The 17,896-nt window shown below is 37.5% G+C and overlaps 1 protein-coding gene across 1 annotated transcript in view; it reads right to left on the minus strand.

Moving 5' to 3' along the window:
- LOC126187966 (BRCA1-associated RING domain protein 1-like) overlaps window positions 1-16,180 on the minus strand; it is a 157,907-nt gene extending 141,727 nt beyond the window's left edge. The window contains exons 1-2 of the mRNA XM_049929348.1: window positions 16,026-16,180; window positions 3,028-3,219 (exon numbers count right to left, since the gene is read on the minus strand). Coding sequence (XP_049785305.1) covers window positions 3,028-3,219; window positions 16,026-16,105 — 272 coding nt within the window. The 5' untranslated portion in view covers window positions 16,106-16,180. The remainder of the gene's footprint in view (window positions 1-3,027; window positions 3,220-16,025) is intronic.
- Window positions 16,181-17,896: the final 1,716 nt, after the last annotated feature.

Raw genomic sequence — 17,896 nt, forward strand, 5'->3', positions numbered from 1 at the left:
ATAAAACCTGGAAATCTCCTGCATTACGCTACACACAAACAGACCAGGCCTGCGGGGAGATTGGTGAAACTAGATCCAATGTGCAGAGCCTGCAAATTGGTGGGAAATGATGGGGTTCAGATCGGCAGGCCCAATCTGTTCAGAGATACCTGCAGAAATGGCCTGCGGTTTTGACCCATTAGGAAGTCCACTCTTGTGGCTGGTATTCACGTGTCGCTGTAACCATGTTGACAAAATGAGACCGCAGTGATCAATCCAAGCAACAGATAACTTGCAAGAATACTCTGAGAATCAATAATAATGAGGATAGGTAGCAATTCCACGTGAAGGTAATCACTGAGATATGCAGAGAGGCACCCAGAAAAGACAACCACACTCTCGCAACTAAATTTTCGGGCACGGCCTTTGTCAGAAAACGAGAACACACACTTCCACTCAGACACAACTCATGCACACGACCACCGTCCCTGCCCACTGCAGCAATAGTCTCTCCGAACAAACTGCTCCTCACACCTCCCTGCTCTCGTCGGCAACTGCTAGACTAGTGGCAAGAAGTGGTGGCAGCACTGTTTGCAAGTTGAGGGGAGTGGTAGGCAGGGGAGAAGCAGTAAGAATGAGGGAGTACGGAAGCAGTGCATGTACTCAGCTGCACCCAGCCAGTGCCTAAGCATTATATCTCAGTAAACAAACCCTTTTTTTTTTTTCTTAAAATTTTCCTGATTTTCCTGACACATTTGAAATTCCGATTTCCGGAACTTGTGGCAACACAGAAGATATATTGTAAAAAAACTGTTTAATGATCCATATGGGTAACAGCTATATGTTATTCATGGTCCCATATTTATAACATAAGATCAATCATCTGGTAGAAAGAATAAAAAAGATAATCAAAGTGAAGTTGAGGCAAATGCATGCCTATTATTAATGGTTTATAATTCACTGTGGAGCATTCACATGTAATTAAACATCAATAAGCATATTTACTACAAACAAGATACAAGTACAACTGTGACTGTACATCAAATAGACACAAGGTATTAATACTTGTAGCGAGAAGGTTAAAAGTGGTATTGGCCTTTGAATATTTACAGTTTGGTTATCTTTTCACAGTAATGATTGACATCATTCACCTAAGCAAAGGAATCTGCTGCAGTCTAACATATCACTTTGGTGAAGTGGTGTGTTACACAAGCATTTTTTGAACCGATAAATGATGAACACGATCATAAAAAGTTTATTTTCATAATTAATTAGTATAACCTACTGTTTCTAACATCCATTCCAAAATGGATGGACATAGCTTATCTGCAAGCTGGGACAGTGATAAAAATTATACCATATTCGCGGTACCTGCTGGTTGGGTGGCTTATTCCATACTGTCAGGTCCAACCTTGAAGATATGGTGTGACCCATGGAGAAAGAGCAGTCATGACAATGCCAATGACGAGGCGAGAACATGAGGAAACTTGTTATGTACTCGCTCAATTGGAATCTGTTAAACAAAACTGACCACTTTTTGGACTTAGTCCTTATTAATGTAATTGTGATACTTCAAATGTTGAAATGACATTACAATTCACAGTCACTGTAAAAATGGTTCAAATGGCTCTAAGCACTATGGGACTTAACGTCTGTGGTCATCAGTCCCCTAGAACTTACAACTACTTGAACCTAACTAATCTAAGGACATCACACACATCCATGCCCGAGGCAGGATTCGAACCTGCGACCGTAGCAGCCGCGCGGCTCCGGACTGCGCGCCTAGAACCGCTAGACCACCGCGGCCGGCCAGTCACTGTAAGAAAGACTAGAGTATATGATATGCTGTTTATGAGAAGCCTTGTATTTATTTCAAGAATTGGAGGTTGGATTTGTACCCTTTAACTACCAGCATTAACTGCATCACTTCGAGGTACGGAGAGGTTAGGAAGTGTGGTGAAATAATAAAGCGAGCAGGACTGAATAGTAAGATGTCAGAGCTCCCAATCAGACTTTACTTCACCATCTGATATCACGGTAAAGAACTAGCAGAATATTCCAGCTTCACCTGAAATATCACTGACATTTGAGGATGGGGAGTGATGTGGACAGTAAATTACCTGTTATATTTTCTAAGCATTGTAGACACTTTGGTTATTTGTATCATTTCTGAATTTCAAATGAATGACTGGTGTGAAAGGTATTGAAGTTTACGATTACATGACGTAATTAATTATATTGTGTCAAAAAATTGTATATTTGCTGCAAAATATGGATAAAATTAATGCGTATATTTGCACAAGTCCTTCCACTTACAATTTCTTTACCCTTATGTGATAGTTCAAATACCTCACTGTTGTTATTTGCATGATCAAAACTGAAAGAAGGAAGATCAAGGTTTAATGTGCTATCAACGATAAACTCATTACACACGTCTTAACTTGGATAGGGGAATGATGGGTGAAGGAAATCAGCCATCTCCTTTTCAAAAAACTGTTCCAGCAATTGCCTTATCAATTTACAGAAACAATGGAAAACCCTAATCACAATGGATCAAGGACATTAGACATCAGCACTTTAGTACCCTAGCGAGATTTAGTACATTTTATGATCTTCCCATAGCGAATGAAAAAAAGGGATGCCATTACCAGTCCAAAGACTGATTTGTTGCAGTTCTCCATGCTAATTCATCTGTGCAAGCCTCATCTCTGCATAAATACTGCAACCTACATCCACTTGAATCTACTTATTGTAGTCAAGCTTTCTCCTCTCTCTAGTTTTTACCTCCACATTTACCTCCAAAACAAAAATTCCTCACTGCCTCAAGATGTGCTGCCCTATCGATAAATCCTTTCTTTTAATGAAGTTGTACCATAACTTTTTGTTCCTCAATTCAACTAAGTTTGACCATATTAGTTAATCAATCTACCAATCTTAATCTTCAGTGTTCATCTCTAATGCCATATTTCAAAAGCTTCTATTCTGCCACCAACTACGCACACATTTTCTAACTGTGCCTGATAAATGATGGAAAATTATGCTACTTACCTTTCAGAAGACAGAAGAGAATGGAATGTATTTAGTACTTCAATACAACTGCTTATACAGCGGTCAGGAACTATTACTGCTGCATGCGATGGGACACCACACACTGGGCAAGCATTTCGGCTCCAATTGATGCAGTTCTCACAAAAGAAGTGACTGCATTCATATTCGTGTGGTGATTTTGATACTTGTTTACTGCAAACAATAACAAGATTTGATAATATTTTTGAGATAACAAAAATTCTAAAACAGAAACTTAATAAAAATAATAATAAAAAAAGTTTATATATAATTGGAACATGCAACTTCGGTGTTTATGTTTTGAAATATTCAAACACAGCGAACATTAGATGATTTACTTCAAACGTAGTTACAACAAATTAAACAGTGTCTTCAGAAAAATATTAGTGTGGCAGATGCAACAATGGATGCACAGAAATTAAGCTATGTCCATGCAACAAAGGGAGAGAACCAAGATGACTGCACAGGTCCATACAACATGGCTGGACAGCAATGTTGGTGTGTTTAACCTTTCAGTGCATAATTACTCACTTCAAAAACATGTATTGTTGTTGTTGTTGTTATATATACGTTTGGATGTAGCTGTATTGCGTTGATGTACTGGTGGATATTGTGTGGTATGACTCCTGTAGTTGATAGTATAATTGGTATAATGTCAACTTTATCCTGATGCCACATGCCCTTGACTTCCTCAGCCAGTTGGATGTATTTTTCAATTTTTTCTCCCGTTATCTTCTGTATATTTGTTGTATTGGGTATGAATATTTCGATTAGTTGTGTTAATTTCTTCTTTTTATTGGTGAGTATGATGTCAGGTTTGTTATGTGGTGGTGTTTTATCTGTCATAATGGTTCTGTTCCAGTATAATTTGTATTCATCATTCTCCAGTACATTTTGTGGTGCATACTTGTATGTGGGAATGTGTAGTTTTATTAGTTTATGTTGTATGGCAAGTTGTTGATATATTATTTTTGCTACATTGTCATGTCTTCTGGGGTATTCTGTATTTGCTAGTATTGTACATCCGCTTGTGATGTGATCTACTGTTTCTATTTGTTGTTTGCAAAGTCTGCATTTATCTGTGGTGGTATCGGGATCTTTAATAATATGCTTGCTGTAATATCTGGTGTTTATTGTTTGATCCTGTATTGCAATCATGAATCCTTCCGTCTCACTGTATATATTGCCTTTTCTTAGCCACATGTTGGATGCATCTTGATCGATGTGTGGCTGTGTTAGATGATACAGGTGCTTGCCATGTAGTGTTTTATTTTTCCAATTTACTTTCTTCGTATCTGTTGATGTTATGTGATCTAAAGGGTTGTAGAAGTGGTTATGAAATTGCAATGGTGTAGCCGATGTATTTATACGAGTGATTGCTTTGTGTATTTTGCTAGTTTCTGCTCGTTCTATAAAGAATTTTCTTAAATCATCTACCTGTCCATAATAATCCCCTTCCTCCTTCCTTTCTGCTTAATGTGAATCTTTCTGTTGCTGAATGTATGTGACGTATTCTATATTTGTGGCATTGTGATTGTGTAAGTGTATTGAGTGCTTCTAGGTCTGTGTTATTCCATTTCACTACTCCAAATGAGTAGGTCAACATTGGTATAGCATGAGTATTTATAGCTTTTGTCTTGTTTCTTGCTGTCAATTCTGTTTTCAGTATTTTTGTTAGTCTTTGTCTATATTTTTCTTTTAGTTCTTCTTTAATATTTGTATTATCTATTCCTATTTTTTGCCTGTATCCTAGATATTTATAGGCATCTGTTTTTTCCATCGCTTCTATGCAGTCGCTGTGGTTATCCAATATGTAATCTTCTTGTTTAGTGTGTTTTCCCTTGATTATGCTATTTTTCTTACATTTGTCTGTTCCAAAAGCCATATTTATATCATTGCTGAATACTTCTGTTATCTTTAGTAATTGTTTAGTAGTTGTTGCTGCCAGTAGTTTTATGTCATCCATGTATAGCAAATGTGTAATTTTGTGTTGGTATGTTCCAGTAATATTATATCCATAATTTGTATTATTTAACATGTTGGATAGTGGGTTCAGAGCAAGGCAGAACCAGAAAGACTTAACGAGTCCCCTGGGTATATTCCACACTTAATCTGTATTGGCTGTGATGTGATATTATTTGAATTTGTTTGGATATTAAGAGTGGTTTCCCAATTTTTCATTACTATGTTTAGGAACTGTATCAATTTAGGATTTACTTTGTATATTTCCAATATCTGTAGTAACCATGAGTGGGGTACACTATCAAAGGCTTTTTGGTAATCAATATACGCGTAGTGTAGCGACCTTTGTTTAGTTTTAGCTTGATATGTCACCTCTGCATCTATTATCAGTTGCTCTTTACATCCTCGTGCTCCTTTGCAGCAACCTTTTTGTTCTTCATTTATAATTTTGTTCTGTGTTGTATGTATCATTAATTTCTGTGTAATGACTGAAGCTAATATTTTGTATATTGTTGGTAGGCATGTTATAGGGCAATATTTTGCTGGGTTTGCTGTGTCTGCTTGATTTTTAGGTTTCAGATATGTTATTCCTTGTGTAAGTGTATCAGGGAATGTGTTTGGGTCTGCAGTGTAACTGTTATATAATTTAGTTAGATGTGAATGTGTTGAGGTGAACTTCTTTAACCAGAAATTTGCTATTTTATCTTTTCCAGGGGCTTTCCAATTGTGTGTAGAATTAATTGCTCGGGTGACTTCATGTTGCAAAATTATCATTTCAGGCATTTGTGGTATCATCTTGTAACTGTCTGTTTCTGCTTGTATCCGCCGTGCATGTCTGTTATGTTGTACCGGGTTTGACCATATGTTGTTCCAGAAGTGTTCCATGTCTGTTATGTTTAGTGGATTGTCTATTTTAACATGTGTTTTATCTATTGTCTGGTAAAATTTCTTTTGGTTTGTGTTGAATGTTTGATTTTGTTTCCTTCTATTTTCACTTTTTTTGTATCTTCTAAGTCATTTGGACAATGCTTGTAATTTCTGCTTCTTTTCATCTAATTGCTCTATCGCTTCTTGTTATGAGATTTTACCTAACCTTTTTTTGTTTTTTGTCGGATATTTCATTTCTTATAAATCGTGTTAGCTGTCCGATGTCTTTTCTCAGTTTTTTTATTCTGATCTGTAGCTTGTGTTGCCATGCTGGTTTTGTGGGTTTCTTCTGTGTGTTGATTGGTTCTGATCTCTGCCTAGTGTGTGTATTTAGTGTAGTGAGTGCTCCTATATAAACCAGTAGTTGTAACTCTTCCATAGTTGTATTTTTATTTATTTTGTTATATCTAAAAACATCTCTGCCCCAACTCTTTACCTTTACATATGTCTGCTTGTTTCTGTATATGAGCGGGTGGATATGTGTGAGTGTGTGCGAGTGTATACATGTCCATTTTTCCCCCTAAGGTAAGTCTTTCCGCTCCCGGGATTGGAATGACTCCTTACCCTCTCCCTTAAAACCCACATCCTTTCGTCTTTCCCTCTCCTTCCCTCTTTCCTGATGAAGCAACCGTGGGTTGCAAAAGCTTGAATTTTGCGTGTGTGTTTGTGTTTGTTAGTGTCTCTATCAACATACCAACACTTTCGTTTGGTAAGTTACATCATCTTTGTTTTTAGATATATTTTTCCCATGTGGAATGTTTCCCTCTATTATATTTAGTTTGTTATGTATGATTGTGTTGATAGCTGTTATTGTATTTGACTTGTCGGTTATTTGGTGGTCTATGCAAGAATGGTCTAATGTCTGTATTTGTGTCTTTGCATTCTATATATGTCAGCTGAAATTTTTCTTCTATGTTTAACATGTATGTCACTTTGTGTTCTATTTGTGCTTGTTCTGGTGGCTGTCTTAAGATTTCGTTTTCCTTTGATTGTTTAATTGATGCGTATTGTTCTTTGTTCGTTTGCTCTGGGATGTTTGAGTCCATTACTATATTTTCTTCTTCTTCTGATTGCACATTATTTTGTTCCAGTATTTGTTGTACTTGTTGTTTGATGTTTTCTAATTCTGACTGGGGTATCCTGTTATTTTTTATTATTGCACAGATCTGATCAGCTAGTCGTTGTTCTGTTAAAAATTTTAATTCTGGGTATCTGGTAATAAATGTTGTGTATACTTGTGATCTGTATCCAGTTGTGTTGGTTCTTAAGTTTGTTGCTTGGTAATAACAGAACATGAGGTGTCGATTAACTTCATCTGACCATCTCATCCTCTGTCTTTGTTTTCCTTCTAGAGTGGTTGCAGGAAGCATATCCTGCAAAACACCTCTATTTGGATTTAAATCATTTTCCGTGTGGTTAGCAGTGTTGTTACCATTGTGGACGGGCATAGGGTTCAAGTGTCACCCCCGACCATGACAGCGCTTGTCCTGAACCAACTAAACACACTAAAAGGGGAGTTAGCCGCATTAGTGATTTGTTCTTTTCGTCACCTTTTACGACTGGCAGAACGTACCGAGGGCCTATTCTTTTCCTGGGCCTCCACGGGGTTCATCATTATCATTATTATTACTATTACCATTATTATTAATACTAATTACATTATTTCATTCTCATTATTGAGCTGTTATTTTTTCCTGCTTTAAAGAAAGAAAATAAAAGAAAAACTCTTTCCTCAAGTGTCTTGAGTACTTCAACCATTTTGTCAACTGACATTGTCAACCTAGTCTACAATCTACATTTCTTTCATCGATACCATCAAACTACACTTCACCCAGTATATGCTGATATTAGACATACTAAAATCCCCACGGAAAGATATTACCAAATAAGAAATTAGATTCAGCATCATAACAGAAGTCAGAGTCCATATTTACAAAAATATGATTGGGAATAAACTTGGTGCAAACCTCCATGTTACATAGGAGTCAATCATATTACACGTTATTAAGTACTGCTCGTAGAAGTAAATAATGTTTGAGGGTGTGTCACTGAAGGCATTAAATTTGTCTTAAAGTAAAGAAACAAACACAAAAATCTGTGTTACCCAGTCCCAACCATCATGCACACTGGGAAAAGCCGCTTTGACGTAGTAAGGCGGAATCGAGAACAAAATAGTGGAAACTAGACAGATGCTGGTGTGGCAACAACAGCGGTTACTAAGCAGTCTGAAATACAGCTACACAATTGCTGTGTTTGGTTTGAATTCCATTCTGAATGTTTTTTTCCTTTAGTTACTGAATTAGTTTCATTGGCAAACTACACAAAATAAGAGCAGCAAAGAGAGCATAGTTCTTACTAAGCAAATTCAATAGACATAACGTAATTTATTCAACATTAATGTACCCTGCAAAGGTATTAGACTTCATTGACCATCTTGTAGGTAAACTTATGTAAAAATGATGCCTCTAATCTCTTGCACTACACTAGAGGCAAATAAAAATTGCACACATGTCAAAATTGTCCAAATTCAAGTCATTAATATACGTGCAGTATAATGCCCACATCTTTTCTCACTGTTCGTACAACCCACATCAAATGTCATTACTAAATTTTAGAGTTCTGCTCCAACTAATAATTTCTATCCAAGCTTAAGCAACTAATTTTGTATTTGAAAACAAAATTTTTTTATGTTAGACCCCGTAACTCCAAAATATATTAAAGAAGTTCTCTGTATGAAGCTTGTTGCCTCTAATTACAAATTAAACTGTTTCAAAACAACACCTTCAGATGAATCAAAATAATGGAAAATCGTGACTTATTGACTTAGATACTTCTGGGGACGGTTCCAGAAATTGTAAAACTTTGTACCTTTAATAGACAACTGGCTCCATATAAGCAGTTTGTAAACAGGCTAATCATACCTGGCTGTTACTGCTCAAACCACACGTATGGTTCACTCTAAGGGTGGGAATCAACACGTTTCAACATAAATATTCCATTTGTGATACAAACATGAAAGTGAAATAGATATCTACTTTCACATTTGTACGCTTTAAAGCACACTGTCAAGGTTGAACAGAATAAGGCATAATGTGGACACACCTTAACTGCCTACGAGTTGTGCAACAAATGGTTAATTTTCCACCACCTCCAAAGCAGTTGTGTCACCTCACATTTGTAGTGTGGATTCAGGACAGGTTTTCTTTCCTTCTCTTTTCGTGGCTTCCTAGCTACTAAAGAGTAATCATTTAATTCTGATCTGCACACCACGCTTGCAACTGTGAAGGTGTTACAGAATAAGGAAGTTACAGTTTAATATCCCATTGACGATGTCATTTTTTTGAATCATCAGTCTTCTGACTTGTTTGATGCAGCCCACAATAAATTTCTCTCTTGTGTCAACCTTTTCATCTCAGAGTAGCCTAATCCTCAAATATTTGCTGAATATATTTCAATCTCTGTCTTCCTCTACAATTTTTACCTTCTACAGCTCCCTCTAGTACCATGGAAGTTATTCCCTGATGTCTAAGCAGATGTCCTATCATCCTGCCCGTTCCTCTTGTCAGTGTTTCCCATATTTCCCTGCCGATACTGCAGAGAACCTCCTCATACCTTACCTTATCAGTCCACCTAAATTTCAACATTCTTCTGTAGCACTACATCCAAATTGCTTTGATTCTCTTCTTTTCTGGTTTTTCCACAATCCCCATTTCACTACCATGCAACACTGAGTTAAAAACATACTTTCTCAGAAATTTCTTTGTCAAATTAAGGCCTATCGTAGCGTTTCGAGAATTTCTGTGAAAATTCTAGAACCACTCCGCATTCTACCGTCTCAAACACATGATATTATAGATGTGAGAGTGGGATGATAGAAACCTACCTACTGCACGTCACATGTTTGTGTGTGCAGGTTTGAAGTTTGGCGTGAGAAGACTGTAGACACAGCGGTCGAACAGCACCAACAAGTACTTGTCAGTCAATCCATGGAAGTCGTAGTGAAAGAGCAAGGAAGAACTATGGAACTTCTGGGTTATTCTGTGCTAATTGTATCAGTGACCATTGTTATAAATAACATGAAAATTTGAGATTCTGAATTCTCAAAAATCTCTTATCTTGGACTTGCTGGAGGCAAGATGTATTTTACAATTTATTTGTAATAGAATTATGGTTGTTAAGCCAACTCTTTTCTAAAATGTACTTAAATGTGATTGTAATGCGAGACGGTACGGTTTACTTACGAGAAGTTAAATGTTTATGTGCGATGTGTGAATTTTGTTCAAATATACCAATAGCTATTGAAAAGTATTCTTCGAGTACCGAATTATTTCGCAAGTGGTGAGAGAGTCTTTAAGGTTCCTGTAACTAGCATCATTCTTCGGGGAAGAAGTTTAGAGAGATTCCAGTAGCCGGCTATCCAGAGGAGAAGATCGGCTGTATACACCAAGTAAGTCAACTAGTATAAGGGAAGTGGGAAGTTTTTCCATACACTTCACACACTCTCAGTTACCAAAAACATTAGACTACGTATGATACTAATAGACTTCTCTTGACCAAGATTGCTCTTTTTGCATTGCTCCATCCATCATGGGTTATTTTGCTGCCTAAATAATAGAATATCTTAACTTCATCTACTTCATGATCCCCAATTCTGATAAGTTTTCTGCTGTTCTCATTTCTGCTACTGCTCATTAGGTCATTACAGATGGAATACAGGTCCAGAACAGACAAGGACGAAGAAGTGTTTTATAAGAGGACTAACTGATTTTGGGAAAAAGACAAAAAAACCATTTCTGAATGGCTATATGGGATCTCAACCACACTCACGGAAAAAGATGTAAATCCAGTGCATCAGCCACTGCATCAACTCACTCATTCAACTCAGTTGTGTGTTCTGGAGACTGGTCCTGGTGGAAGCACATCACTCTCTTAGAATACAGTCACTGAACTGATGGTACCCTAACATAAATTTTAATATGAGTATACTGAACAGCACCAAACTGAGCATACATTCTGCAAAGCATTCCAAAATCACAGGAAATAATTCAGTTCAAATCCACCACAAATGATGGTTAGTGTATCATGAGTCACAGAGAGACTTGGGGTTAAAACAGATACCTTGTAACCTGTATATATAATCCAGACGTTCATACTCGAGGAAAACATTGTCTCCTCATTTGTTTCACACTTTACTTTTGTCACCGTTATCACAGAGCATGACTTTGATATTTATTCTGTAACTCAGCCTCTGGAAGAAGTCACTGAACTGCAACCACAAACCTATGCAACAATATGTGAGAAGTGAAGATAACAACTCACAGAATGGTGCACACGCATGTAAATACACCATGTGCACCCATACACCTACAGTGTGCCTGCTGAATACACAATGCTGGGACAGCAGTTTGGCAGGTGTCAAGCTGAGTGGGTATGGCAAAACAAGGACTATTTCTTCAGTTAGCATGAAAGTTTTTGTCTTCTTGGAATGTGGCTAAGATGTTTACGGGATCATTTTTTCATAAGTTTACCTCCTTCAGGTGTTTATTGTAATCCGAAAATCTTATATCTTACATTTCATTTGTGTCAGATCTATTCAGGACTGACTGATCATGTTTTGTAGCCTTAAATGAAGAATGCAACAATTGATGTCTGTGTAAAGAACCTTCAGCTTCTAGTCACTAGTCACTGTGTACAGCACAAACAAAAATTCACATTAACTATACTAATATTAAGGGAGGACGGGGGGTGGGAGTACACACTACATGTTTATATAGCCCTCACCTGCTGTTTTTGTAACAATACATAAATACAAGTGATACAGCAATAATGGCAACATACAAGGAAATGTGGTATATTATTGGCCAAAAATGAATGTGTCCTTAACATGATTAACTTTAAACCACGGGCACAAATTCACATCCCTGGATATAGCTCTGAGATCATGAGCTCAAGATCCAACATTTGATCCACTGTGGAAAACTAGTTGCTCCTTCCTCTAAACATAACAGCTTTATCCTATCCAAAAAATTAATAATATGATTCCCCTGCTGGAACTAATGTTTGAATTGGCATTATTAACCAACTGATTCTTCCGTCACTTGAAGCAAGACAGTTTCACTTTAGAGCACACAAACTAAATTTTGCTCCACTAATATTTTATTTATTACTAGTCTGTTCTGAACTTATAGACCATCCTAAATAAGTTGAGAGCCATTTGTAATGAATTACTATTAGATGAACAGAACAACAAAATTTTGTGTTATTCAACACTAAAAAAATGTTGGCTCTCAAAATAGCCAGAAAAAGATGTCCAATGGACCCACTGTAAGTGTCACCATGTTAGCTAAAACAAGCTATATTTACTGTCGATTCCTCTGAAGTATGGAGAACACAATCTCAAATGGGTCAGCCACCCTTTGAGACTCACATTGTTAATGAAGTAGAACACGATTCTTCACCTTGGTCCACATGCTGAGGCACAGTGACTCATTCAATACCAACCAAAGAGCTTAATTTCTGACAAATCAGGAAACCAAAACCGATCACATTTATTGATGTAGACAACATCCTCCCACAGAATGAAACAGAAGCACAATCAAACAGCAAGGAGACATATAGATAATGTGCTAGGAATAGGAGTCCAAATCTCCAGACACACACAAGCTTAATAGAGGTTATCCGATGGGTCCAACAGCATTTTTTCTGGTCTTTATTGGTTGACTGTACGGCTTACAAACTTGACAACAACCCTCAAAAGACCTGCAGTATTGTCACTGATGTGGAGTCTTCATAAGCCATGAAACCTAGCTTCAGTGTGCCCTGACCATAATACCAACTTCACAAAATTATCCACAGAAATCATAAATAACGTAACTCAGAGGCACAGTAATCATAACGCATTGCTGCTGTGCAGATTTTCGAACACTGTCGGGCTGAGTAAAGCTTGCTTCCTCTTTAAAGATTTTCTAAGCCACCAAGTAAACTAATGTGACAGCACATACAGCTATGCTTTTTAAGATGTGTGTCATCTTTCAATAACAGTTCCTCAAAATTTTTGTAGTAACCATGAAAATTATGTGCCGTTATGTTTGTGCTGATTTAAGAGAATCTTCCTGACCTGGCTTGAACTAAGGCTTCCCAAACATCAGTTCCACGAACCAATGCTGAGCTGTCAGTGTTATGCAGTGCAGAGGTAAACAAATGGTCCCGAAGCACTGAGCTGTATATATTAGCTATCTCCTGCAACATGCCTTACATTATTTTGCAATGTTTCCCAATCATTCATCATGGCTTGTAGGAATGTCACTGTAACAGTACAAACAACCCCCTATATCATATCACCATGGAATGCGTAAATTAACTTAACCTTAGCCATTATAATTCCACAAGAACATGACTGAACAAACCTTTGTCTTCATACTGATTTCCAAGACAAGCGGCAGCTTCGGTATTGTCAGTTTCAAAACTTGGTAATTCTTAAATTTAAACTAATTTTACTAATCATCTTCAGTGCTTTCTTGAAAGTGATTGTTTTAACGTCTTAAGTGTTACACAATTTGCTAATGTTCCTGAATTTATCATACTCTGGTACATCCATTTTGGTGAGCACACTGATCCAGTTATTAAAAGAACACACTGAAAAGTCCTTGAAAACTACCTATATGAAACGACGGGTCAAGTGAGAGTGAGAGATATGCCACATAACTTAAAAAACCAAAGAGTGCAGTCCTGTTGTCTGACGTGTATACTAGAATGACATGGAATAGCTTCTGCATTTTCTGCAGCAGATTCTCTAAGTATGGAAATCCATCCTCATCAGCATTTTGAGTACGAGGAGAAGCTACACCACTTACTGATGTCCAGTATGTTAGTGACATAATTATCCCTGTAGTATGGTCACAGAATGTTACAAAATTTTATCATAGGACAAGGATATGTTGTCATTTAATTTTTTGCTTTTACACATCTCTTCTTTTATGCACGTTATAAATTAGCTGTTATTTTGCCACACTTTGTAATGTACGAAATAGGATATCTTATTCTTTTGGTAATTGAAGTGGTGTTTCTGGTACCTTTGATATACAATATTTCAGAGAAACATGGATGCTTTTGTATTAGAGAATGATGAAAGTGGATGTAAAAAATGTACCATAACCCAGACAAATGTAAAAGAGGAAATAATGGACCTAAATATGTGATTTTTTTAAAAACAGTAGCAGCTAAAAAGCAAGAACCTGGATGCGACTGGGGAAAAAAAAAGGACCGTTATACCATCAACTAGTGCAGATATTCAGTGCTAGATGAAGATTCTAAAAATACATTATTTTGTGAGTTGTTCTGACTGCAAGAGAACAATGGGCAAAATGTATACCTTAATGGTCTTATTGAGTGTAATGATTGCAGTCAGCGAGAATACATAAAATTTAATGATGTGGTGAATATAAGAAAGAACTTATTTGCTTATGATGTGACATTAACTACTAGTACAAAGCTTCGAGTACATATGAAAGCTCTTTATGACATATGTGCAGTTCCGTAGAACAGGGTGTCAACTGTCAAACATATATAGTGACGAAGTTAGCAATGAACTTAGTACAAAACATCTTGTCATGCTGCACATGAGTAGACGTGGAAAACATAGCAGCGTTAAGCATAAAATTAGCAGTGCCTCACTGTATAATGTCAGAGACCATATCAAAATGTTACGGAAATGTAGAAGTCATTATTCACAGAAATACAGGACATGTAAGCTGTACATCGTGACTGTGAAAACTACAGCTGAAATGCAATAAACATACAAAAAATAATGCCAAGATTCAGGAGTTTTATCTGTAAAATATGAAACATAAGCCAATATGTGGTGAGAGGATATTGCCTCAACAGAATCATCAGACAACCCAGCGATCGAGATTTTCAGGCAACAGGAAAACAAAAGATTCTGAAAGTCAGATCATATTTACACAACTGCCCAGTTGTACAAAGTTGTAGAAAATGTCTGAGTCAAAGACCTGTTTAAGATCATCCAGGATGGAACGTAACAATACTATGAAATGAATAGTTGCTATTCACCATAAAGCGGAGATGCTGAGTCGCAGATAGGCACAACAAAAAGACTGGCAGAAAATGAGCTTTTGGGCAACAAGGCCATTGCCGGAGACAGAAAATACACACACACACACTCACTCACTCACTCACTCACTCTCTCTCTCTCTCTCTGGCTGGCTGCAGTCTCTGGCTCCACACAGCAATCTGTGCCTCAAATCTCACAAATCTCAAGTTTAAACACAGTGGTCCCAGACACCCACCTCACAATATACAATACAGAAAAGTCATCTCATGAGTTAAATGATTAACTTATACATAGAAGTTAGCAGGAACAACATGCACAGAAAATTACACTGTTCCAACACAAGACAATTAGCGCACTTATACCCCATACCATTGGCTGTCAAAATCAAGAAACAGTTATTAACTTGCAGGGCCACAAATCATTTAATACAATTTTTCGGATTGTACAAGATCTACATGCCAAGAGTTCTAACAACACTGCATGATTGGTTGGTTGCCTACCAATTCGATTATGTAACTGACTTTACAGCTGCAATATTAATACTTGAATTATTAGCTGTATTGTACCATACATAAGACAGTGTGTATCCGTCTAATAGCACAACATTATTATTATTATTTATTATTACTCCACGTGGGTGGAACTTGTTTTAATTCTGGGTACACGTTATTAATTATTATTTTGCTTAAACCGTCGTTAAAAACAAACTGCCTACCATTTACTGTAAGTCAAAAACACGTTATTTAAGAATACTTCCAACTGACACATGTCGTTTCGCCCATGTATGTAACAGAAATAGGGTATTGCCTATCATAAAATTTGGTCTCACTTTTTCATTTTGGGTGCGGTTGAGTAATTTTAAATGCAGTGACTGGAGTTACCACCCAATTACACATTCGGAAGAAGAGCACCTTACTCCAATCGACTTAAATAGTTCATCCAACCCTTAAAGGCATTTGTTTACGATATACATTACAGAAACCATACTAATTATGTTAGTTGTGTGGGAAACACTTCGTACCATACATAACATATACATTTTTCTTTCAGATCCTCCAGTACTTTCTTCGTTTCCGTCCAGTCACAACGATCTGTCAACATATTTCACAATGAAACAAATAAATCAAACAATAACAAACGCACTTCTTCCTTGTGTACACAATTTTCCCGCGCAAATATAATTCCAGAGACTTTAGAAGAAAGAGGTTTGCAGCTACAGCTGAGAGTTTTTTTTTGTTCTAATACACTGTTTAGCTAACACACTTTTTTTAAAAAAGTAACAAATATAGCAAGGTAACTTTTAACCGACGCAGACGAAACGTTCGTAAATTATTATAACTGTGACACATTTTCAATTGGGGCACAGGATATAACCGACAGCAAATCACTTGCTTGTATGAAAATAAGTAATTTAGCTCTTCATGTAAGATCGATGGCCATCATTTCTTTTAAATTCTTATATGTTCTTGAGCAAATAACTTGGCTACGTAATTCTGGTTGTATCTCCAACAACTGGGATAGTAGTATAGTACAGAGTGGTTGGCAGGGAACAAGTCTCGAATGCACCTTTAAAAATTCGAGTTCGCCTTTTCTTTGCACTTGCGCTGAAACAGAATGTGATTTCAGTCACTAACTGTGACGTCATCAAACTGACAGTGGGTGTCTCCGATAAGTCGATTATATGTTGGTGAGCGGGGAAAGAACCATGAATGAGATGCAGTCTCACAATGGGCGACATTATTTTCATTAAGTACTTGGATTTTAAAAGCCATTCTGTCTTGATGTGGATAGGTGTATAACTGCGTATCTGTTCCTCCTCGTTTTTTTCCACACCCATTCTTCCTTCCTCGAAATAATCGCCTGTCGTTTTATATGCAGGAGGTAGTCTGTGTATTCGAGGTGTACACTGATCAGTCAGAACATTATGACCACTGACCTACTATTGATATAAATCCGTCCAGTAGATAGCAGTGTCACCTGGCGAGGAATGACTGCTAGCCACATACATGCATGACGCATGTAGTATCAGTGAATATGCTGTCGGTGTGTAGAATGGGGAAGGCACATGATTTATCTGAGTTTGATCGATGTCAGATTATGATGGTCCAGACCTCCTGGATGTTCGAGGAGTGTTGTGGGGAAGTCTGTGTATTCGAGGTTTACACTGATCAGTCAGAGCATTATAACCACTGACCTACTATCGATATAAATCCGTCCAGTAGGTAGCAGTGTCAGCTGGCAAGGAATGACTGCTAGCCAGATACATGCATGGTGCAATTAGTATCAGTGAGCATGCTGTACGTGTGTAGAATGGGGAAGACACATGATTTATATGAGTTTGACCAATGTCAGATTATGACGGTCAAGACCTCTTGGATGTCGAGGAGGGTTGTGGGGAGTGTCAACACATGGCAAAACCAAGGTGAAAAACAATGTCCAGACATCGTGCAGTTGGGTGACCATCCCTCATTACAGATATCGGACACTGTAGGCTGGGCAGACTGGCAAAACAGGACAGGAGGCGAACTGTGGCGAAACTAACATCAGACTTTTATGCTGGGCAGAATACAAGTGTGTCTAAACACACATTGCATCAAACACTCCTAAAGATGGGCCTCCACAGATGATGACCCATGAATGTGCCAATGTTAACACAAAGACATATGCAATTATGACGAAAAATGGCACGTGAGCATCGGTACTGAACGTTGGCGCAGTGGCCAAGCGTTGCATGGTCTGATGAATCCCGATATCTTCTTCATCATGCTGATGGGAGAACACGAATCCGTCGTCTTCCAGGGGAACAGCTCCTTGACACCTGTACTGCGGGATGGAGACAATCTGGCAGCTGCTCCAGTACACTCTGATGTATATTCACATGGGCCCCATTGC

This window comes from Schistocerca cancellata, chromosome 5 (genome assembly GCF_023864275.1).
Source record: "Schistocerca cancellata isolate TAMUIC-IGC-003103 chromosome 5, iqSchCanc2.1, whole genome shotgun sequence".
Classification (NCBI taxonomy): domain Eukaryota; kingdom Metazoa; phylum Arthropoda; class Insecta; order Orthoptera; family Acrididae; genus Schistocerca; species Schistocerca cancellata.